This window comes from Syngnathoides biaculeatus, chromosome 6 (genome assembly GCF_019802595.1).
Source record: "Syngnathoides biaculeatus isolate LvHL_M chromosome 6, ASM1980259v1, whole genome shotgun sequence".
Lineage (NCBI taxonomy): Eukaryota > Metazoa > Chordata > Actinopteri > Syngnathiformes > Syngnathidae > Syngnathoides > Syngnathoides biaculeatus.
Window position 1 is genome coordinate 23249407 of NC_084645.1, and position 23309 is coordinate 23272715.

General features: G+C 39.7%; 1 protein-coding gene across 10 annotated transcripts in view; it reads left to right on the forward strand.

Annotated features, from left to right (window-relative positions):
• The window catches only part of chd2 (chromodomain helicase DNA binding protein 2), a 41127-nt gene that overhangs the window by 911 nt on the left and 16907 nt on the right, over window positions 1-23309 (forward strand). Inside the window, exons 1-19 of one of the 10 annotated variants that reach the window (XM_061823543.1) lie at window positions 8-249; window positions 3829-4143; window positions 5451-5516; window positions 5625-5675; window positions 7523-7578; window positions 9634-11509; window positions 15188-15419; window positions 15486-15572; window positions 16767-16825; window positions 17145-17264; window positions 18677-18862; window positions 19972-20111; window positions 20528-20753; window positions 20828-20928; window positions 21003-21044; window positions 21116-21291; window positions 21373-21497; window positions 22582-22798; window positions 23204-23293. In XM_061823543.1, the coding sequence (XP_061679527.1) occupies window positions 11451-11509; window positions 15188-15419; window positions 15486-15572; window positions 16767-16825; window positions 17145-17264; window positions 18677-18862; window positions 19972-20111; window positions 20528-20753; window positions 20828-20928; window positions 21003-21044; window positions 21116-21291; window positions 21373-21497; window positions 22582-22798; window positions 23204-23293 (1860 nt within the window). In that variant the 5' untranslated portion in view covers window positions 8-249; window positions 3829-4143; window positions 5451-5516; ... (1 more) ...; window positions 7523-7578; window positions 9634-11450. The other 9 variants (XM_061823544.1, XM_061823539.1, XM_061823536.1 and 6 more) reach the window with 9 other exon arrangements.

Genomic DNA, 23309 nt, shown 5'->3' on the forward strand with positions numbered 1-23309 from the left:
GTGGGTTTCCCCCGGCCACTCCGGTTTCCTCCCACATCCCGAAAACGTGCACCATTAATTGGACACTCTAAATTACCCCTATAGGTGTGATTGTGAGTGCAGCTGTTTGCCTGTGATTGACTGCCAACCAGTTCGGGGTGTACCCTGCCTCCTGCCCGTTGACAGCTGGGATAGACTCCAACACTCTCCCTGACCCTTGTGGGGATAAGTAAGCATCTAAGAAAATTGATGGATTTATTTCAATACAAGGTACAGGATATCTATTTTGCTCATTTTCACTTATCATGGAGGGGTCGGGTTTCTGCACCATCCATTTATCTATTTTCTTTGCCGCTTATCCTCACGAGGTGCCAATCGCAGGGCTCCTCGAGACAAACAGCCACACTCACAATCACACCTAGGGGCAATTTAGAGTGTCCAATTAATGCATCGGAGGAAACCGGAGTGCCTGGAGAAAAGCCGCGCGGGCACAGGGAGAACATGCAAACTCCACACAGGCGGGGCCGGGATCGAACCCAGGACCTCAGAACACTGAGGCCAATACTTTACCAGCTGTTCAACCGTTCCACCGTTACTGTGCCTTTAGTCAATAAATAGTTTTGGTGATACTGAAGGGAAATTGGATATTATAAAATGCCCAACCTGACATTGCGTCTCAAATCTTGAGAATTTGTTGCCAGCGTCTGAACGAAATGACAATATTTCGTGTGTCTGTCATACATATCTTGCCGCTACAGTCCAATTAACTAATTCAGTCCAATTTTGACACTGTCATTGTTACTAAAATTGTGTACAACTTTACTTGTAAAACATTCAGTATGTGTGTGCGGCTGCGTCTTATTTTTGACTCACAGTTCTGGTATTTTGTTTGAATGTGCTAAATGAAATGAGCCGAGAGAGGTTCTATTTTGCGACACATTGCTTTTACTGTTCAAATGTAAAAATTTTTTTTTTTTTTTAAGATATTGCAAGCTCATCACGTGATCACGAGAACTACACTAGTTTACTGACGTGTCATGCTCTAAATGCTCAAACTAAGACATTGCGCGTTCTTTTGACATTTTACTCACTTGCGTGTTCCGGTTGAGCTCGAGGAGACCCCACCAGGTGGCAGCACAAAACAACTATAGACTGCATTTAAAAATACATATACATATAATAATGTATATTTTTTAGGGGAGGGGGGGAGCAGTGCCCATTTATTGAAGCATAGTTTTGGTGGTTGCATATTCTATCGCAGTGTTTTCAAAATTGACCTTTTAAAAGAGAAACAATGTTGCTCAAAGTGGATGTGAAGTGGCTTAAAAAAAAAAAAAAAGAGATTTTGTTGTTTACTGTCATATGATGCAGCAAGAATTTGTGACCTTTATGAAGAGAGCACGGCCGCCTTATCGTGTTACGCCGTCCAACTCGCTTTTGCAGATTGTGCGAACTCATTTAAAAACAAACCTCGCCGAGTCATCCCATCATCCCAGTGGACGAAGCTCTTAAAGTGCCCGTGTTTAAAAATTGACATTTGGCATGTCAGGTAAAGTGTTGGAATTAACCGATAAACCTGCAATCCGACGTGTTTGTCCGTATAGGGAGATTTTTAGAAACAGGAAACGATTTAATGTAATCCTGTTTGTGCAGTTTTTGCGAGGCACGCCTTGCTCCAACAGGGTCTGGAGAAATAGGATCAGGATCATTTAGTGTTAGTTAATCGGTGGCCCTTTATACGGTCGCAGGTGTGACTCGGAACCCATTTAACCTGAGCTTGAATGCGATTGATTCTGAACACAGCTCCAACTGCATTCATAAAGAGGGTGTGCACACTTGTGCAATCGCAATCTCACTGTCTTTTTTTTCCAAATGAGTGAGTAGTAACAGTTATATGTCACATCAATGCTGGAAAAAGTTTTGAAAAGCTTTCTTTTGGTCTCAATTTTTTATTCTCGCGTTAGAAAAACTTGTTTCTGCTGTCCGTTTACATTTTTGGGGCTCTGAGTTTACAGAAGCTGCTTGATGCAATGATAACCTGAGACATATGGTAGGTGGGCGCTTACTCCCCCCCCCCCGCCCGACAGGCAACGTGTTCGTTCACTCGCTTTACAAAGACGACATTTTGTACGGGCCTGACTAGGCCGGCGCTGTTGCTAGGCGGCGGATCTTTTTAAAGAAACCTTCCCCGTGCAGTGCGCATGCGCCGCGGTTTTCGAACGTCTCATTGGCTGCGGCGGGGGGGGGGGGCGCATTCCGCGGGGCTTCCCACAGCAGCCAACAAAGGCTGAACTGACTGAACTGCCCAAAATTGGCCAACTTTGGATGTCCCCGTTGAACTTATCGTTCAAAAATAGCTCAAAATGGTCAATATAAGGAAAGGAAACGGATATAATAATTAAGAGGAGGGATTCTGTTGAGATTTTCATATTTATTCCATCAAGCAACATTTGCCAATTCCCCCAAATGGTTACTTCACATTTAAATCTTTTATCTTAGCATCTTCTTTGTGATTGCGACTCAATCAAGCTGTCAACAATAAAAGACAAATATGAAAACATTTCTGCTGTTTTTTCCCCCCATGTTTTTACCACCATCGCAATGTTTTGAAACTATTTATCTTAAGACCTATTATTAATGGGGAAGTTAGTCAAACAACGTAAAATAAATGATCTACTTCTAATACGAGAGTGATGGCAAAAAAGATTGAATGACCTACTATTGATATCACATTAATAATACAAATTAGAAACACCTTTTAAGAAACTCAAGGACAGCGTTTAACATCTAAATTTGACGTGTAATCAACGAAGCAAGGTTAATTGACTTCTTTCCGGGAAAATTATGTGATTGATTAATATAACATGGCTTCTGCTCCGGCAACTACAGTTGACTGAATTGCGTATTTTCAATTTCAAATTGCAAAAAATAACCCCCCCCCCCAATATGTCTTTGTAACCCTAATGGGACAAGCTGAAAAAAAAAGAATAGTCTCAAATGTGTAAATTTCTGCATGGTTAGCATTAGCCACCCAAAAGTGTTATGTACTATTAATCTACAGTACATGAAAAAGATGCCTAGAAAGCATTTGTTTTAAACTTTTGTGCGTACTTTTGCGTGTTTTTACTAGCGCTGCCATGTTTTTCTAGCTATATCTATCATTTTAAAGTTGATTCTTACTGTATCAAATCAATCACAACTGGACTGTGCGGCCTACAATGTGTAGCAATTGTGTAATAATGACATATAATTGCTGTAGTTTTTTTAAAAAAAAGGGCCCTGATAGCTCCAAAGTGCAATAATGATTGATGCTTACTTAGTCTACTGATTATTTTTTTTCAATTTGTTGAATCGACCTTAAAAAAAAATTCCCTTTATTCAAGAACATGTTGACATGAAATTGAATTTTTTTTTAATGAAATTGTAGTTTTCTTGGGTGACCACAGAAATCAGACTGTTTAAAGCTGAGAGGCTGAAATCAGAGCAACTTTAAGTTTAGCAATGTCTCTAAATTATGAATTCATTATCAAAAGTTATTAATTTGATAATCGATTGCACCTCCACTAACCTAAAAGTGTTTTTTCTTGCTGATTAAAGTGGTTATTAAACATATCCTTGCTTGGTGCTAAAACCCTTTTTTTTTTTTTTTTTTCAAATATTCAAACTCGGGTAAATAAAAGTGTAATTTACATTGAAATATTTATCTAGCTACGTGAAATAATCGAGGCAAAGTGTTATAGTTTAAACTTTTTCTGGTGGTCAGCCACCTACGTTTGTGTTTTGCTCGCAATATATTTTGAATTGTCTGAAATGTATTTCTCGATAACGTCTGTCAAAATGGTTTTGTAGCGTCAAGAAACGAATGGACGACGACGACGTTAGCAGCGGGCGGCCATTGCTAGCCCCACAAACGAGGCAGGGGAGGAAGTGGAGCTTCGCTTACGTCGCGAGGCAAAAAAAGTGGGCTGAGCCGCCGAAGGATTTGAGCTGGTCGGGAGGCGGAGAGGAAGGGCAAACGCAGCAGAGGAGGGAAGCGGGCAACAACGGAGGGGAGAGCGCGGCCGAGCCATGTCGCTCCAACCGCCACCGAAACGACGAAAATGGCCAGAAAACTGCACGCCGACCGGGGCAGACGACGGCGGATAGGCATGGCCGACGATGTTGGTAAGAAAAACATGCAAGAATTACACGTTAGAAGGCGAGAAAGCGCGTCGACTGTCGGGGAGGGACGAGGCAATATGGTGGAAAAGAACGACTGTTAGGAAAAAAAAATGGCCATGGTGTTGCTGACTGAAATAAAGACAACGATACAGACGACGAAATTCGAACTATATGAAGTGTTTCTGTGTGGGGAAAAGACTTGTTTGCTCAACATGCATTGATTTTACATCGAGGATATTTAAAAAAGGGACATTTTTCTCGCTATTTCTTGCTTGTCTTTCGACCTACGCATTTAAAATTTCCTTTGTCCTTGAAAGGACAAATGCCCTTGTTGGTGTTTTTGTCGAATAAAAGCACGATGTTTTGCAAATATTTCGTTTTCACGCGGTGTACAGGTACTTTGTAACAAACCCTATATGGATTTGTGGTTTTTGATGTGTTTTCCTTCTTTTTAGATTATTTCTCGACCGTTTTTGTCTTAATGTAAATTGTATAAAATATTTTCAAAAAATGTTTTCCCAACACATGATCGAAGACACTGTTGAGAAAGATGCATCGTCAAAAGAATTTTCAGTCTTATATTTTTATACGTTTTGACTCTAAAAATTAAAAATCTTTTTTTAAAATTGAAAAAAAAATGTAAAAATATATTCTCAACAAATGATTCATTGAGTATTTGTAAAATGTATTGAACCTGGTATGTTGATCAATTGAAGCTCTTAAATGTTAAAATACTTGATATATTTGGAAAGACAAAATAGGGTGTTGGCTTTTAACCCTTCAGGGGACTGAATGGAGATTTAATTTCAATTTTACCACACATTTAGCATCTCCATGCCGAACCCTTAAACCTGCGAAGACAATTAAAGGATAGTTTTAGTGGACAAGAGCATACATATGTGTTTAGTTAACTCTAAATATGTTATTAAATAGAGGAGAAAAAAATATAAAAATATTCCTCAAACCACATTCACAAAGATACAACTGGTTAAGGAACACAAAAACAGCTTGATGAAATACTGAACCTTTAGTGAATCTCAAACTATGTATTGTCAATATAAAGAAGTCGCTTATATTGGAAGAAAAATGAGGTACTCGCGCAACTATTCTCTTTAGGTTACTACAGTAGAGAGAAAAACATAATGACCCCCCCCCCTAGAGATTTTAAGCATTTCCCCACAAAATAAGCACGTTACCATGATACTTAAACACATTTTAACATTACACAAGATTTTGAGAGTATTATTGATCTGATCCTAAGACGAGATATATTTTTAAAATCGAAATTGCATACATTTTGTATTTTGAAGGGATTCCATTTGGCGTGTAACAGAATGCGACGGAAGAACTAGATCGTACGACCCACCAAAAAAATGGTAAGTCTTTTCCATGTTTTCCATCCATATTTACTGCTAGTTACATTTGGCCACTAGGGTGCGCCATTGTCGTTTCATTTCGTAACTCGAACCTTTTATGTTTTAAAGGGTTGATATCAAGCTACGAAGATGTTTCGGATGGAATCGTTACGATTTATCGTAAGTGTTTTTCGAAGACTGAAAACTTGTTTATGATCGCTACATTGAACACTAAGCAGGGATACAATTTAAAAAATGTGCTAATCTATAAAGTTGTTTGAACTACATTTTAGTGCCTACGATGTTGGAAGGATATGCTTACCATAATACCTCTTTTGCTACGATTTTTTTTTTTTGCATTTTCAGTGTACAAAGTACCCAATATTAGCGTTTCATTCGTCATGTTAAATGTTTTTAGAAACTTTTACATTAGCTCATTGTTTCATCCATTCGTAACGATTTTTGGCTAGCTACCATAACGTGCAAAAACAAATCCAGTTCTAAATATAGACTCTGCATCCTGTTTCACCAAATCCACTTGACAACTATCATGCTTACTGACATACATTTATGTAAATACTCGAAACAATTTAGTCTTCGGTATTCGTGTCAGATCAGATTAATCGAAGTGTAAGTTTTGGAAGTTTGCAGGTAAGGATCCTCGTTCACCAAATGATTTCGAGATACGTTGAAATTGATCATGTTCTTAGCTCTTGAACACCTTTGTGGTCTTTTTTTGAATTTGCCATTAATGGTGGCTGGAACATAGAAGATTACAACAACAAATGTCCCATTTCCAGACTGACATACAAGAATACTTGACGCGAACGCAAACGACCAAACTTTCCAATCGACTCAAGCCAATGGAGTAGTTTTCGCTTCTGGTTGTGCAGGATACGACGGTGGACCCCTAGCTAGCATACCAACGTGACACAATGAAACTTGCTGATGAATTCACCCAAAAGACGGTCATCATTTTGTGAATCACAAATGACTTAATAGCCAAGCAAATTAGCACATTGTGCCCAAGGCTATTCTCATTCATTTCATTCTCATTGCTCGTCCTGGGCAACCAGATCAGGGTAGTTGCGATCAAATCAATACCCTGAAAAATTACCTCATCCAACGTAATGTATTCTGTTGTTTGGTTAACTTGCCAAAATAGCTCAATGCTGGCCAATTTGAAACCAGGAACCGTTACTATTATCCACATTTTGTCGAGAACCTTGTCGACTTGCATCCCTTTAAATTGTCCTGGCTTAGAATTTCAGATCTTAAATCGTGATCAGAACGCAAGGAGTTTTGAAGAATTTTGGGGAATTTTAACGACACTTGACCAAATAATTTGGAAACAGTCTTTCTTTGGGAGCTCAAAAGCATCCGTTAAAACCCAGTAATGCTTTAGAAAAGTATGTCTTGCGCATGTACGCGCAGTTATTCTTGGACGTTAAGTCAACCATTGCCAAACTTTAATTTACTTCCCACCTAAAGAAAATTTGAATGCCCTTGCCCTCCCTGACACCCCCCCCCACACACACACACTTTTACAAATTTAGAACTGAAGGGGAAAAATGCAATTTCATACAAATTTTGGGAATGTTTTTCCATTCCGTAAAATACCTCATAACCTTGGTTCCGAATACCTGATCCAGAAGCTATTCTTGATTACTGAATTGACAAAGACCGATTACAATTTGAGATTAGTTGTGAAACAATATGCAGCCCCATTTTGGGAAATCTGAAAGCTTTCTACAAGTAATGGCTTTGTAATTGACTACAAGTAAATATAAAAAAAAAAAAATGTTTCCAAAGGCTTTACATCTAGATCCCTTACTTTATGATGAAGGATCGGGTTTCATACCTGATCAGAGTCAGTTCATAAAAGGTTACCTTGTGTCGTTCTTAAGTCGACATGTTTGTTGAGACACCTAAACCACAATGAATGCCAGGCACACGAAGTAGTAATTTTATATCCGATCATTTCAATTTCGGGTATCACTCATTGTTGTCCGGATCTCTTCCAACAGAGGAGACATGGACTGTTGAGAGGATTTTCAAATCGGGACCAATAGAAGACAGCTCTGTAAGTGTTTCCATCTTTCTTCAATTTGAAAATGTGACTATTTTAAAGGGCATGAGATCACTACTTTTATGTTAGGCGTTTCACATTAACCTACAATATTTGCATGTGAAAAATACTTTCACTTTTAACGACTAACAAGACCTAGCTAGGTGACTGACCAAAAATGCGACAATGGCCCTCAGTTCCATGAAATGGTAGAGTTGAAACTGTTTTTGGTATTGGGCAGCTTTTATCGTTTCTCCATTTGTAAAGATCCTTAAATGGCCCACTTTGCTGGCACTCGAATTTAAGGGGTGGAGCCAGATACACTGATTGGTCAACAGAATGGCTCCGCCACCTTCCATGTTAATGAATGTGAAGAAAATAAGAAGCGCAAAGAAAAAAAAATACAAATTTTGGAGATTTAATGCAATATACCTGTTATTCGAAATGTTGGCTCGCATCGTGGTAGTTGTCGTGATAGGTTTATTACATTATGATTACATTTAACTGTACCATTGATATGTTTTGATGTCATCTAGCCGATTTCATCGCAATTCCACCCAACATGTCTCACAGTAGAAATGCAAGCTTCATCTGGATTGACGGGATCCAAGAAACACTCCAGATCGATTATCACCCCTGATATTCACCATTTTGACGCATATTGGCATTGGCCTTTTTTTTTTTTTTTTTTTTTTGGTTATCCCATGGCTGATAATCGTTCAATTTAAAACAGTGTAAACTTCAGTCAAATATTTTGATTTTCAGTTAACTTTAAAAGACAGTAAGAGTTTTCAGTTCACGTTAGAAAGAAAAACATTGTTGAGCCTGGTAACCCCCTCCACTATTTTTGTTTTACCTTACTACTAAGTAAGTACTAAGTATTTTACCGTTTCAGTTCCCGTATATTGGAATTGTAGAAAGCCTTCGGAAGCAATTTGTAAAAGTTAAACTCAATTTAAGATGTGCTTCTGAGCCATTGAGCTCCCTGCACTTTTTCTGACATTTTCAAAAGTCTATTGTAAATGTCACCAATCGGAAGAGCTGTTTTAAATACAAATGCGCAAAGGCATTTTAGCAACGTTGTGTTCAGAATTCATATTTTTTTCTTCAACGGCAATGACTATTGGCTTCAAATATTAGCTCCTTGACTGCTCTGAACCACAATGGCAAGCTCAAGTTCCAGTTGTTGGAAATGTGTGGACTTGTTAGTGACCCCCCCACCCCTCGACTTGCTCGATTACAAAAATATTTCTGGATTCTGAACAGTACTGGATTTTTAAACTAGCCATTGTATTAAACATAAGTAATAGTTGCAAGTTCCTGGTTTAAAAATATCTAGTTTTGTAAGTAGTTTCAAATATTAATGCATCTCATTATAGCAAAAAAATGTAATAACTCAATTTTTTTGTGGTAAACTTGGCAAATCTCATGTCAGCCATTCATCAATTACTACTTTACGTCAGGATTATGAGTCCATCTCTTCAAATGGGGGAAAAATACTTCAACACAAATAATTTGTTGTTGGTCAACTTCTGCTATTTCAATTCATGGGTCTAATTGTTTATGATTTAAGTTTGTATGAAAATCCAAATTACATGAAATAACCCAAACAAACATTTGAATCCAAGTACCACTAAAACCTTCGGATTAGGTGTTTGGCCAAAAAACCTTGACGATAAGTTTCTAATTTGTTGAAAAAAAATCAGAATTTATATAATTCCAAACAATTGTAACCAATGGAAAATGTCGTCTTTTGTACACTATTAGAAAGCCGACGACTTTCTTGACTAACCCTTAAAATACTTTCTTTTCTTTGGTTGTCTTTTCTGTTATGACTACTTAGTGCTGGTCTGCTTGCAGTAATAACAAAAGATTATGGCTCAGCCATATGCGCTAAACGCCCTAGTGGTGAATTGTTGAATTGCTTTTTTTTTTAACAGGTAGCATACATTTGACAAAAAGACGTAATCAACTTTCGATTTTTAAAAACTGCAGGACCGTGAGTTTATCGTTTGACATGTACTGTGGGCTTACGAAATGTTTCCTTCTTTTTTTTTTTGTCCTATCAAGACCCCATTCAACTGGATTTCGCTGACATTGGAGACCGTGTTAAATGAAGATAGCGTTGTTTCACGTGAAGATGGCAATTTTTTGACAAGCTGAATTTTTTTGTTTTTTGGACGAGATTTCATATGGATTTTAAAATACGTTTTACGACACTGGACATCGGAACACAGTTGCTATCTGTGTGTTGGACTTATTTTACTAGTTTTTTGAGAACCAGAAATTTGGCAATTGTACGTTGGTGTTTATGTTGTTAATAAAGAGTATGTTCTGTATTTTTTCCTGTGTTTCATTAGATAGGGTGCCATTGATATTTTCAATTTGATATCTCAAAATTTTTTATTTGTATTTCATGTGGCTGCAACAGTTAAAAAAAAAAAAACAATCATTAATATTGGGCAATGTACTTATGAGGCTAATGTCATCCAGAAACTGGTCATGTATTGTCATTGCTTTTTATAATACTATTCTGCAAGTATAGTAAATGGATGTTAATTGGGTATTTAGTCATTCTTCCCAGTGTGTACTCAAATACGATGTTGATAATTCAATAAAACAGTTGTAAAACAATGGCTGTGAAATGGTTAACTGGCATTTACTGAGAAATGAAATGGTTTCCTAAAGCTTCCTAAAATGGCTTCTGACTGTTCTTCTTCCTGTTCGAACAGGAAGTGATGCAATTGCTGCAAAAAAATTGTTAGACTCGTTATTCTTTGTCCATTTAGTAGTAAAGGAACACTTTCACTTTCGGGGGTCGGTGTGTGCTTGTTAAGAGTGATGAACATAATTCTACGTTTCCATAAACGAAAAGTTAAAGATGAAGGGGAGGGACTTGCACATCACCTGAGTGTTGGCTAAATGAAAATAACGTCAATCAAAGGCTTTCAGCGCTAGGAAGGAGCTCTAGATGGCGGATGATCCTTAGGAAGGCTGCTATGGGCTGTCGTCATTCCGTTTTTCTTGCCCCCGTGTCGACTGACGCGACGTCCTGCTCCGTCTAAGCGATGCTTCCGCTGACCCGCTCGACGTTTTGAGCCGTTTCGGGCCGTTTCGCCGGGCTTTTCGGGCCGTTTTTCCGCGTCGAAGGAGCCGTGTGGGCTGCGGGGAGTGCTCGTCGTTGTTTTCCATGCACGGCTCCGGCGGCCATGGCGAGCCTCCATTTTTAGAGTGCTGCTCGCTCGCCTCTTGTCTCGCTGAGGCTGCCTGACAGCCGAGGAGGTCCGGAGAGGCCCACAATGTCTTTAAAACGTGGTTCTTTTTGTATTTAATTACAAATAACTGTCCTTTTTTGGGGGGGTCTGCTTGTTGTTTTGACGTTTTATTTCATTTTGCATCCGCGGCGAATCGGAAGGAAATAGTTAAATCAATCGGCTGCTGTCTCGCTATGGGATTGCTATGTTTACATAGCTTGCGTTATCAACCCCACACTTGTCTTCATGTTTAACTTTATTTTTTTAATTTTGTCATTCTTCTGATGACGCAGTTAGAATTAATTGATGCGACTCGGCCCCTTTGCACAAAACAGATAGCTGGCACATGTAGGCTAATGGAAATAGCACTAGCAATTGTTTTTTCTGTATATAATACATGTATATATAAAATGGTCAATCATGTGTATTTAATTCCCCTTTCTCCTCTCGATTTGCAACCGCTTGGGATTTAAACCGCCTACCCAGGGGCGAAGGCAATCTTGACTTGTGTGCTACTTTGTGCCTCCTGGAACTTTTTGACTCGAATACCAGGACACCAGTTAATCTCTCCCAAAGGACTTTTACTTTTTTTTTTTTTTTTGTTTTGTTTTTGTTGTCAACAATCGCCACACCATGAAGAACAGAAATAAAAAGCAAGGGGATGAAGGATCCACTCAAAGCAATGCATCCAGGTATGGAACTAATTCGGTTTGTTTCTATAATAGACTTTAACGTCTGCACGGCTTGTTTACCTTGTCAAACATGGTCGATCAACCGTGTGAGAGTGGATGTGTCGTGGGGGGGGGGGTAGGGGGGGTATGATTTGCATATTTGTGCCACGGACGAAGTGCACCAGTGTCACCGATGACCTTGCTATTGTTTAATAGCCACACCCTGATTTTCGGAGTATTTTTGTTCACTACTAGTAAGCGTGCACGGGCCCCCAGTGCTGGGGGGAGGGGGGTACTTTCTCAGGAGATGGGCTCGTTCGAACCCCCAGTCGAATCTATTGCTTGAATTGTTCCGAACTATTTCTTAACATTGTTTATTTACCTTCGAAACAACACGACCTTGTATGTCTGCCTAGAATTTACTGCATTGCACCATTTTCTCATCTCAACGTTATATGACCCCCCCAAATAACTTCTGGTTCAAAACACGATGGTTTCTGCACTCTCGTCCAGAATGCATATTAATTTTATGCAAATGGGAACACTTTTTATTGTCCTTCCTAGTTCTAAAATCCACACGACACCATAAATATAGTTAAGTCAAATGGAACAAGTTGTCTATAACATTTGAACTTTTTTTTTCCCCCTGTGAATGCACCTTTCAAATTGTATTCTCAAAAACTAAAATCACTTTGAGTTGATTGGAACACCAGTTTGTTATACTTGGCACGTTTTTGCTTTTAATACCGTGTAGCCAAATATTACGACTGTCCTATAACCGAGTTTGTATGATTTTGATTAAAGCAAGGTTCTTTTTGGGTCTGAGTATTTTTCTCTTGACTTTACACAATCAAGAACATATAATTTTAACGAGCTATTATTTTGAGTGTGGCTACTTTTTTTCTTTCGTTTTACGCTTTATTCGCTTTTAAAATCATGTAGGCAGTAGGTGTATTGTTTTGTTTAATTCCCGACTTTGCAAAAATAAACAAGTTTTTGCATGTTGTTAGAGAACATTTACTTACTGAAAGTTTTGTATTTGTATAAATATAATTCTAATACCCAAATGGAAAGCATCACCAACGTATGAAATGTTTGTTGTATGCTGAAGGCACATTTTTATATGAACTACTGAAAATATTTGAGTACATGTATTTGCCTACTTTGTGTGTTTTGTGCACTCGTGGCAGCCATTTTAGTTTGGTTAGCTTAGTAAAGCGTCAAATTGAGTTTTGTTTTTGTTTGCGGCCAAAGTGCCTCTCTTCACCCTTTCGAGCGCAGGAAGCAAACAAACACGAAATACGTAAGCATTTCGAAACGAGCAATCCAAGTTGAGTGAAATATTGGTGATCATTTTCAAATCGGGCCCTCGCTGTCATTAGATTGCTCCGTTCATGTGTGCGGCCCAGGAACCGGAAGTGTTGAATAGCTTGGCCCACAATTGGCTGCAATATTACCTAGCAACGCTTTGACCAATAGAAATCCGACATTTCATCAGTCGTGACAGTCATTGTGAGTCATTTAAAGGGGACGCGGCCTTCTTCTGTGTTTGTCATCAGCAGAGGTCACCGAGTATTTATTTCTCACTACTTCAGTCGTAGGCATTACTCCTTAAATGTCATGAAGACTTCATAAATTCACCATATTAGATTATGGGGCTTCAGTTGGAGCGTTAGCAGTTTGTGGCTGAATGGCATCCTCATGCGTTCGAGTGTGGAACGACACCGCAGACAAACGTGACGGTTCTTTTGTTTCTTCATTCCAACGTTTAACATTGATTTACTGGCGGCATCTCATAACTAAAATAGATTACATCAACAGTTCTATTTAGCAGTTATGTAGTACGAATATTTCAAGATGTTTAAAACGAATTGTTTCTGGGGGTACTGTATTACCTTCTTGCCTGTAGGTTTTCATGCACTTAATAATAATATCATCGGTCATAAAATTACCTAGAAATATGAGTGCTCGATAAAAGTCTCTGATTTGCAATTTTAATCCTTTTCCCCCCTTTTTTTCTAATAGACAAAGCAAATGACCACATGATTCCCCCCTTTTATATTCTTATTTCCCTTTGTACCAAACAAGCTTTGAAAAACTTTTTCCAGCAAGTTTTACTTGCATTAATACCACCACCGTGCACAGAAAGAATGTTGATTTTTTTTTTTTTTTTTTTTTTTTAAACTTCACGCAGTGGTAGTTGACTCAAGAGTTTAATCTATACCATGACAAATCTTATTTCAATTTTTTTTTCTTTGAATTTTCCCATTGAAATCCCAATTTTAAATGTTGAGGCCCTTCAAAACGCAAAAAGCATGCTAAGCCAAGAGCCTTTCAGTGAACTGCTTGACGACCCACCCTGCAGCTCCGGCGACAGGAACGGCTGTCGCTTCTGGCGGCGGTTACGCTCCAAAAACAAGTTTTGCCAGACTACAGAATGTGCATCGTCAGTGCCTAAAGCAGTGCACTGTGTACCTGCAGTTCTAGAAACGGATCTCCTGTCCCATCGTTTTAAAATTTCGAACAAAAAGACCAATGAGCTCCGGGCTTAGCACCATGACTTGTAATGTTAAATAAAAACTTTAACAAATCATCAATTTTCTGAGCCGCTTTTCCTCACGAGGGTCGCGGGAGTGCTAGAGTCAATTCGGGCTGGAGGCGGGGTACACCCTGAACTGGTTGCGAGCCAATCGCAGGGCACATGGAGACAGACAACAGTTACAGTCACAATCACACCTAGGGACAATTTAGTTTCCACTTAGTGCGTGTTTTGGGGATGTGGGAGGAGACCGGAGTGAAAACCCACACAGGCACAGGGAGAACACGGAAAGTCCACACAGGCGGGGCTGGGATTTGAACCCGGGACCTCACAACTGTGAGTCCAACATGCTAATCATTTGCACCACCATGGCACATAAACAAAGCATCTAACACACTAAATTTTTCAACAGTAAGTTTTCCAAAATTGCAAAACAAGTGAAAGATGAAAATGATGGTTATCTTTGTTTTAAGGTTGATCTTACAAAACAAATTCTGTTAAAAAAAATGTAATGGTTCCGTGAAATCACGGTGGCTCAGCTGGTAAAGCATTGGCCTCACAGTACGGAGGTTCGATCCTGGCTGCACCTGTGTGGGGTTTGCATGTTCTCCCCGTGCCTTTCTTCCCACATCCCAAAAACATGCAACATTAATTACTTTAAATTGCCCGTAGGTGTGATTGTGAGTGCGGCTGTTTGTCTCGATGTGAGCTGGGATTGGCTGGCAACCAGTTCAGGGTGTACCCCGCCTCCTGCCTGTTGACAGCTACGATAGGCTCCAGCGCTCCCCCCGACCCTTGTGAGGATAAGCAGCAAAGAAAATGGATGGATGGATTGTTAAGACCGAAAGCCCCGCTGGCTTTACTTGTACTGAGATGGCAATGGGATAAAAGTGAAGTATATGTGGCTGTGTATGTGTATCTAGTACTTTGCACCAACTGAGTAGATTCAAAGTAGCGGCGCTTTCCCCCCCATTCAGCATTGATGTGTTTTGAACTATGGTAGGTGCAAAGAAAATAAAATAAAATAAAGAAATTAATCCAGACAAATAAAGCAATCAACAACTTAGTAACTATGATTACACAGACATGCAAGAAATAGAAAAGACATGGGCATGTTGTAAATACGTAACTTGAAACGGGGCGCTTTCTTATTCTGATAGCAATTCAGCTACAGAAGAGTCCAACCGCTCTGGGTCAGAGTCGGGGAGTCAGTCCGAGAGCGAGCATGGCAGCGAGAGACGACAGCCCCGCCGCTCAGAGTCCAACAGCTCGTCCGGGTCCGAGAGTCGGTCGGGGAGTGAAAGTGAGTCTGCGGAGTCCAAGAGGCAGGCTAGCGGCGACCTCAAGGACAAGCCGGTTAAGAAGAAGGAGCGCCTGGCTGATGTTAAGAAGGTAACAGAACCGCCTTCAACTTTGTACTCCACTTCCAGGATGTTACGGGTCGTTATCTTATTTCAGATGTGGGAGGAGCATCCAGACGTCTACGGAGTCAGAAGGTCCAACCGCAGTAGACAGGAACCATCTCGTTTGAACATCGGCGCTGGGGTAAACAGAAGAGACGGGTTCTTTGCTTACTACAGAGTTTAGTTCCTCAATGACAAGTAATCCATATTTGTACATAAATGCAATGATCATGTTATCATTGAAAATGAAGAGCTAAACAGATAAAAAAAATATGTAGTACAGTGAATACTTAGTTCTCGAACGTCTCAACAAATCGGTTTTTGGAAGAAAATTTTAAGAATTTTTTGCTTCTGTTTTCGAAACAAAATCGGTACTCGAACACCCCCGACAACACGCGCGGGCCTGACTAGCTGACACACGACGCGGTTTGTTGTGGATTCCTACACTGCCGAAAAACCCAGAAATAACATAACCCGCGCAGCCCGATCAGCTGACCCACAAGGTTATTGTGTATAACGCAGCCTCTGTACACAGACATGTCCCGCGAGCTACATTTACTGTTATTTCTTCCTATTGAGGACTATTAACCCCCAATCATGACTCCAAAGAAGTGACACTAAATAATTTCTTTGGGAAAAGAAAAGGACTTCCAGGGGTTGAGTCACCCCCACCCAAGAGATTTGTTACAGTAGTTGATAGTTTTGCATTGCTTTTTTTCTTGTGAACTTTCATAATGCTCTAGTCCATTAGCATTTCTTTGATTTGCTTCCCCACTCTCATTATTGTTGCTTAAAGTTATTCTACCCTTTTGTTAATACAAAAACGTTTACATGGCTGGGGGCCGAGTCGCAACAGATACGGTAATGCACTCCCAGCCTAGCCTACTTTACTACTAAAGCATAGATTTAAAGCAAAAATTAAATATATTTCTTAAACAATTTTCTTTGATAAAGTATTTAAACTATACATGTATCTCTACTATGCAGTTTATTATCAGGAAAAGCTAAAAAAAAAAATGCTTTAAAACGCCCAATTTTTTTTAGGCTTGGAACCCATTATTTCTTTTTCCATTATTGTAATGGGAAATATCGATTTGGTTTTTGAACAAATCGCTTCTCGAACCGCCTTCTGGAACGGATCGTGGTCGAGAACTGAGGTTGTACTATATTGGCGTTGGTGCTGAATATTGATTTAATCATAAGAAACTAGTTAATACCACGCTGTTCATAACCTTAAAGTGTTATGTTGATAATGTCATAAACAGTGGACCACATGTAGTGTTTTTTTAAAGGTTAGAATTGGATGCTTAAAAACTGTATTGATGTTTTTCCACAGGGTAGCAGTGACTCAGAAAGTGAAAGTCCAAAAAGAAAAAGCTCTCGTGTCAAGAAGGAGTGAGTATTTGTACTCTTATTTGTTCACTTCATATCTTTTCACTGAAGCCAACATTTCATCAGTACATTTGGTCAATATTTGGATTTTGTGTTCCGTATAATTTATTGTCATTTGGCACTGGGTGTCTGTTGGCCAAGTCAGATTGCAGTCAGCCAGGTGGTGACGTTATCTCCGTTCGAAATGCTTCAATTAGTAACTTCTTTCACGTTTTTCAAATTGTGTTAACTGCACCCAAAATGACAAATTTGCAATTGGTGAACTAAAACCAAGCGGTGATGGGCCGTGTGGGTGAACTTGTGGCATCTCTTTGTTGTGAAGTATCTGGAATGATGATGATGATGATGATGACTCAAATGATGACGAGGAGGAAGCTTCCAGCAGTACAGACAGTGAGCAGGAAGAGAAAAAAGTTAGATCCAGAAGACTTCCTGCTAGAAGGTAAGAGCTTAGCGAGGCCTGGCCGTCAGACAGCTACCCGCTGGTCATCTTGTTTCCATATTGTCTGTCTTATTATTGCATGGTTGACGTAAAGCAGGGTTGGGAACGTTTGATCTGGTCTGCTATGCAATTCTAAAAATTCAAAAAAAAAAAAAAAAAACATTAAAACAAAAGTCCCCAAAAAATTACCCCACACATGCTCATATCTTATTTTTTTAATTTGTTGTGGAATACAGTGATATTTTGACTTAAGGTACAAGCCATTTGCTTGTTTGTCGGGAGAGTCTCAGGCATTCTGTCACTAGATGGCAGCAGCGAGCTTCACGCCATCAAGTCGTCATCAGTTCATTTTGGCTACTTGTGAGTGACAGTACAAGGGTACAGTTGTTCTGTGCCTAAGTTATTATTAAAGCTGATAATTCTATCAAGTAACTGGATGAAAGTCATCATCCATTATTAAATAATAACACCAACAGAAAATATGCATGTGAGATGCAGGTATTGTTTTTGCCCATTTCTGGTCATATCATCACACCTTGTGTTGGTGATCGTAGGTATGCTGTTGCGGTACGTTCGGTAGTTCTGCTTTTTAGGATTAACATTGCACTTTATCATTTTTAAGTGTGAAATACACTTTTTTTGTCTCTCTGTTGCCTCCTGACTCACCACCATGGTAACATTTATTATGTGAGGAATAATGATCACTGCAAAGCTTCACCGCATTGTAGTTTGCATCACATTTTTGGTTATAATCAAATTATTAGAGCTATTCAAATATTTGTTTCAGCTGTAATTTTGGTGAACACTATCTGCATTTTGTGCCATTTGTCTTTTTCTTACAATGAATTTTAAGAAAGTGGCGAGAAGAAAAGGATGATATTCATTGACATCCCAACACAAACACAAGCTTGTAGTAAAGTTGGTGAAGCAGAATGCGTTGATCAAAGCTCAAAGTGGAGCAAAGGTTGTTAATTTCTAAATTGCGGACATCAGTCTATGAAAATATACTAAAAGTGTGGAAAGGATGGCCAAAAAATAAGGTTAAAGTTCAGTGGGAAAAAAAATACGGAAGATTGTATTTCTTTAAGTTCTCTTTTATTATATAATGACTCTGTTTTCACGCAATATGATACGGGAGTGGTTTTTCTGGGAGTGGGGTGGCGTCAAACCGATTAATGGCATTTCCATCCATTTTCAAGAGGGAAAGTTTATTAAAAATGGGAGTGATTTGAGTTACAAACATGGTCAAGGTACCACTGTATGAAAAGACTTTCTCATGGACTTTGGAGAAAAGGTTCCCCGATCCTGCTTTGAAGATGTCATTTAAAATTGTCCCAAATTTGGTTTGCTCTCTCTCAAGTGTTTCAACCCACCCTCTTCCCTTTCTTTTGCCTTCATCTGCTCTTTTACAGACCTCAGACGAAATCGTCAAACAAAAAACTTTCCCAAAAAACACGGAAATCAAGGAAACAAGAATCCTCACCTGAGGAAGACGATGACGACGACGAGGAGGATGAGGATGACGAGGATGAGGATGACGACGACGACGATACTCCAAAAAGACAAACTCGTCGAAGAGGGGCGACCAAAGTCAAAAGGTACATTTTTTTTTTTCGTTAGGCTTTTGGCAGTTTTGAAGCAAATGCGACTACTATCTCACTTTCGGTCTGTAAAGTCCGTGATTAATTGATCGCTGCACCAAAATGTTTGTAATGGCCTATAGATGCCACAAGATGTCAGAAAAAACATCTTTTTCTCTTTGATAAAGATATAGCCTGATCAAATTACTGTAATTTCCGGCCTACAGAGCGCACCAGATGATAAGGCTCACCCAGTACATTTGTAAAGGAAATACCATTTGGTACATACATAAGCCGCACATGTGTAAAAGCCGCAAGTGCCCACATTGTAACACTCATTGAAACACCAGATATTTACAAAGACTGTACACAGAAAGAGTTTTCAAAGTTTTAATACCTTAGCTTAGCTTAACATTGCAACAACACGGTAGCACGAACAGGGCTGGTTAAAAAACAAAACAAAAAAAAAACCAGCCGCAGCAGCGACACAGTAGTAACAAGTTATTACAGCACTAACAGAGCCGGTAAAAACCCCCAAAACATACCTAAATCACTGAGACGCGGCAGTAACACAGCAGAAACGCTCGCGTGGTGCTAACAGGGCCAGTTAAAAAAAAACATAACGGTAAAAATTACGGAGACGCGGCAATAACACAGCAGCAACATGCTAGTGCGGCGCTAACGCTAGCTCAGCGCTTACAGGGCCGGTTAAAAAAAAAAAAAACATACTGGTAAAACTCACTTCCTCGACCCATATATTCCACTGGTCTCACTCATACCTTTTCCGCTCAAGTGCCCCCTTGCAACCGTTAGAAAAAATGCACAAATTAGCCACATCACTGCATAAGACGCAGGGTTGAAAGCGTGTGGGGAAAAAAAGTCCCATCTTGTAGGCCGGAAATTACGGTATGCTCCCCTCCTCTCGGTTCAACATACTTGAAGGCCTTTCACAGCCAAGATTTCACCCTATGGCAGCAAAGCAAGAATTTTACATGAGGAAAGTGGCATTTATCAGTGAGGAAAATAAATTCATCTCCAAAAATCAGCCATGAGTCAAATGCGGAAAGTTGAATATGTGAGCGTTTGCTGTTTATCATACATCTAGGTGCTGTTTCCTTTTTTTGTAGCTATAAAGAAGACCAACACGACTTTGAAACAGACTCCGACGACCTGATTGAGATGACGGGCGACGCATGCGAGGAACAGCAGGATGACGACAGCGAGACCATTGAAAAAGTCATGGACACCAGGATCGGCAAAAAAGGAGGTGATCAAAAACATATTTACAATCGTACGCAGTGGTAGCTTCTCTTACTAATAACTTCGCTTAGGAGGTCACGTGGCCTACTTTTTTTTGTATTGAGTTTTGAGCCAAATTCAAGCAAACTTGACACAAGTTGCAGTCTGGCAAATGTCGCTCACAGACGAAAGACAGCCCTAAATTTCTGATAATTGTATTCAAACCTCATTATCTTCTAAATTCTCCAAAAAGGAGGAATGCAGTGTGTAAAGTGGATGTCTTCAGAGGTTCTTTGCTCTCATTTATTGGCACGTGTCTGTTTATACCAGAGAGGACCGTTGTATGTCTAGCTCCACACGAGGTGCCGAATCTGTGTAATAATGCTGTTGACTGCAAACGAGGCTTGACACTAAATGTGATTTTTCTGTCTTTGCGAATTTCAGCCACAGGTGCTTCCACAACCATGTACGCCGTGGAGGAGAACGGTGACCCGTGCGAAGGCTTTGACCCGAACAACGACGAGGGGGAAACCCAGTATCTGGTCAAGTGGAAGGGCTGGTCTTACATCCACAACACGTGGGAGAGCATGGACTCGCTAACACAGCAGAAAGTAAAGGGTTTGAAGAAACTGGACAACTTCAAGAAGAAAAATGAAGAGCTCAATGCATGGTGAGAATCATTTTTATCATAATCTAATCAAATAGTAGGACGCCAGTGATTTTAATATTTTTTTTCAATTTCAGGTTGAAGAAGGCATCTCCTGAGGATGTGGAGTTTCACAACTGCCAGCTGGAGCTCATTGCAGACTTGAACAAGCAGTTTCAGTTTGTGGAGCGTGTAATCGGTAACAGTTGATCCCGTCACAGTGCAGATATTGGCGTAGACCCCCATTTTAATTCCCATGTATGTCATCACCAGCAACCAAAACAGGAAAAACGCACGGATCTTCCGACTTCCCATGTAACTACATACGTCTTGTAACAATTTAAATGTTTTGAAGAGAGTGCTCAAATAAATGTGTGTTCCTCCAGCTCACAGTCACAAGACGTCATCAAATGAGCCCGAGTACCTGTGCAAGTGGATGGGCCTCCCGTACTCGGAGTGCAGTTGGGAAGACGGGGCGCTGGTTATGAAGAAGTTCCAGCACTGCATAGACAGCTTCTTGAGCCGGAACTCCAGCAAAACTGTCCCCTCCAAAGACTGCAAGGTACAAGTCAAACCGGCAACGGTGTTTTCGCTATAAAAGCACATAACGCTTCATATTTTTTGGAATTTTCTGGTGTCTTAGGTGTTGAAACAAAGGCCGAGATTTGTTGCTCTGAAAAAGCAGCCTACGTACATTGGAGATGAGAACCTCGAACTGAGAGACTATCAGCTGGCCGGGCTCAACTGGCTCGCTCACTCCTGGTGCAGGTAGTGTGTTATAAAATAGTGATGATCATTGAAAAAAGTAGTTGTCTCTTGGAGTTTAAATGTTCAGAAGGGTGTGCTTAAATTCAAGAACAGAGACTGGTCGTCTGTTTGGATTGAATTATTTACTATTCTCTGTAACAAACAATATTATGAGAAAACCAGCAACACACCTTGCATCTAGAACGCAGACAATCATGAACCCAAGTGACAGATCACAAAAAACTATTCAATTATTCACTGCAAACAAACCACCTGCACGCGAGGCCACTCTGTAGTACAGTACAGTGGTGCCTCAGTTCGCAAACAAAATCCGTTCCAGAAGGCCGGTTCAATTCCTAAATGTTCGAAAACCGAAGCGCATTTTCCCAATACAAAGAATGGAAAATTAAATAATGCGTTGCAAGCCTAAAAAAATATATATTTTTTTTCCTGATAATAAACTGCATAGTAGAAATACATATGTATAGTTTAAATACTTTATATAATTAAATCATTTAAGATATTCTTTGGAGCCATGATCGAGGATTAACATTGCTCAATTGGAAGAAAAAAAAGTCACTACCGAGACACATCCGTGCGCAGAGGAGTGTGTGGATCGACTGGTTCCGTTGCGCGCGGTTGCGTGCCTTACGTCTTTTCTGTTTTTTTTTTTCAGGGGTGCTTTCGAAAGCACAATAACAAATCATCGTGGGTCAGCTGGTCGGGGTGTTCGAATATCGATTTTCGTTCGAAACCAAAGCAAAAAAATCACAAAATTTTCATTCGAAAACCGATTTGTATGAAAACAGAGACGTTTGAAAACTGAGGTCCCACTCTATTAGCCAGCATGGTTAACAAAGTAATGTGACATCACTCAAACAAATGTACACACTAGCACTTTGCACAAATGTTATAAGTCATTAAACTTATTTTTTATGCCCGATATTAAACGTCAGACAAAGTAGCTTACGTGGAGTATTTTTCGCTCCATGAAGAGAAACGAAAGAGGAAAAAAATCACTTTCTAACAGTGTTAGCTCACCATTGTTTATGTTAAAGGAGCAGTGTAAGAAATACCCCCCCCCCCACACACTTTTTTTTTCCAGGTGCAACAGCGTCATCCTGGCAGACGAGATGGGTCTGGGAAAGACCATCCAAACCATCTCTTTCCTCTCCTACCTGTTCCACCAGCATCAGCTGTATGGGCCCTTCTTAGTGGTGGTGCCCCTGTCCACGCTCACGTCCTGGCAGAGAGAGTTTGACACCTGGGCCCCCGACATGAACGTAGTGGTTTACCTCGGTGACGTCATGAGCCGCAAAACGGTAGGTAATATTTTGGAGTGACGTATAATGATCGTAACAGTGTTGGTAAATTTGTTACAATTTTCTGACATAAATGAATAATAAAAAAAAAAAAAGCATATAGCACAAGGACACATCATCACTTGCAAAAGGGTAAAGGTAAATAAAAGAAAATGATACAAATCTAAAAAAATCTGAAATGCGTGAGCATTGTGACTCGTTCATGCTGCAGGTTTTTTATTGTTTTTTTTATTTGGTTTGGGTTCTACATTTTTATTATAGAATTAAGACCTGTTCATGAACCTGACGGGGTTGTGATTAAAAAAAAAAAAAAAGTTGCACCCACAATGTGTTGAATTAATCAAGAATAAGTGCAATGTTATTCATCATATAACGTCCCTGTATCGTTTCTTCTGCTCTGAATAGATCCGTGACTACGAGTGGGTGAATCACCAAACTAAAAGAATCCGTTTTAATGCACTATTAACTACTTATGAAATTCTCCTGAAAGACAAGGTGGGTGCTCGTTTCA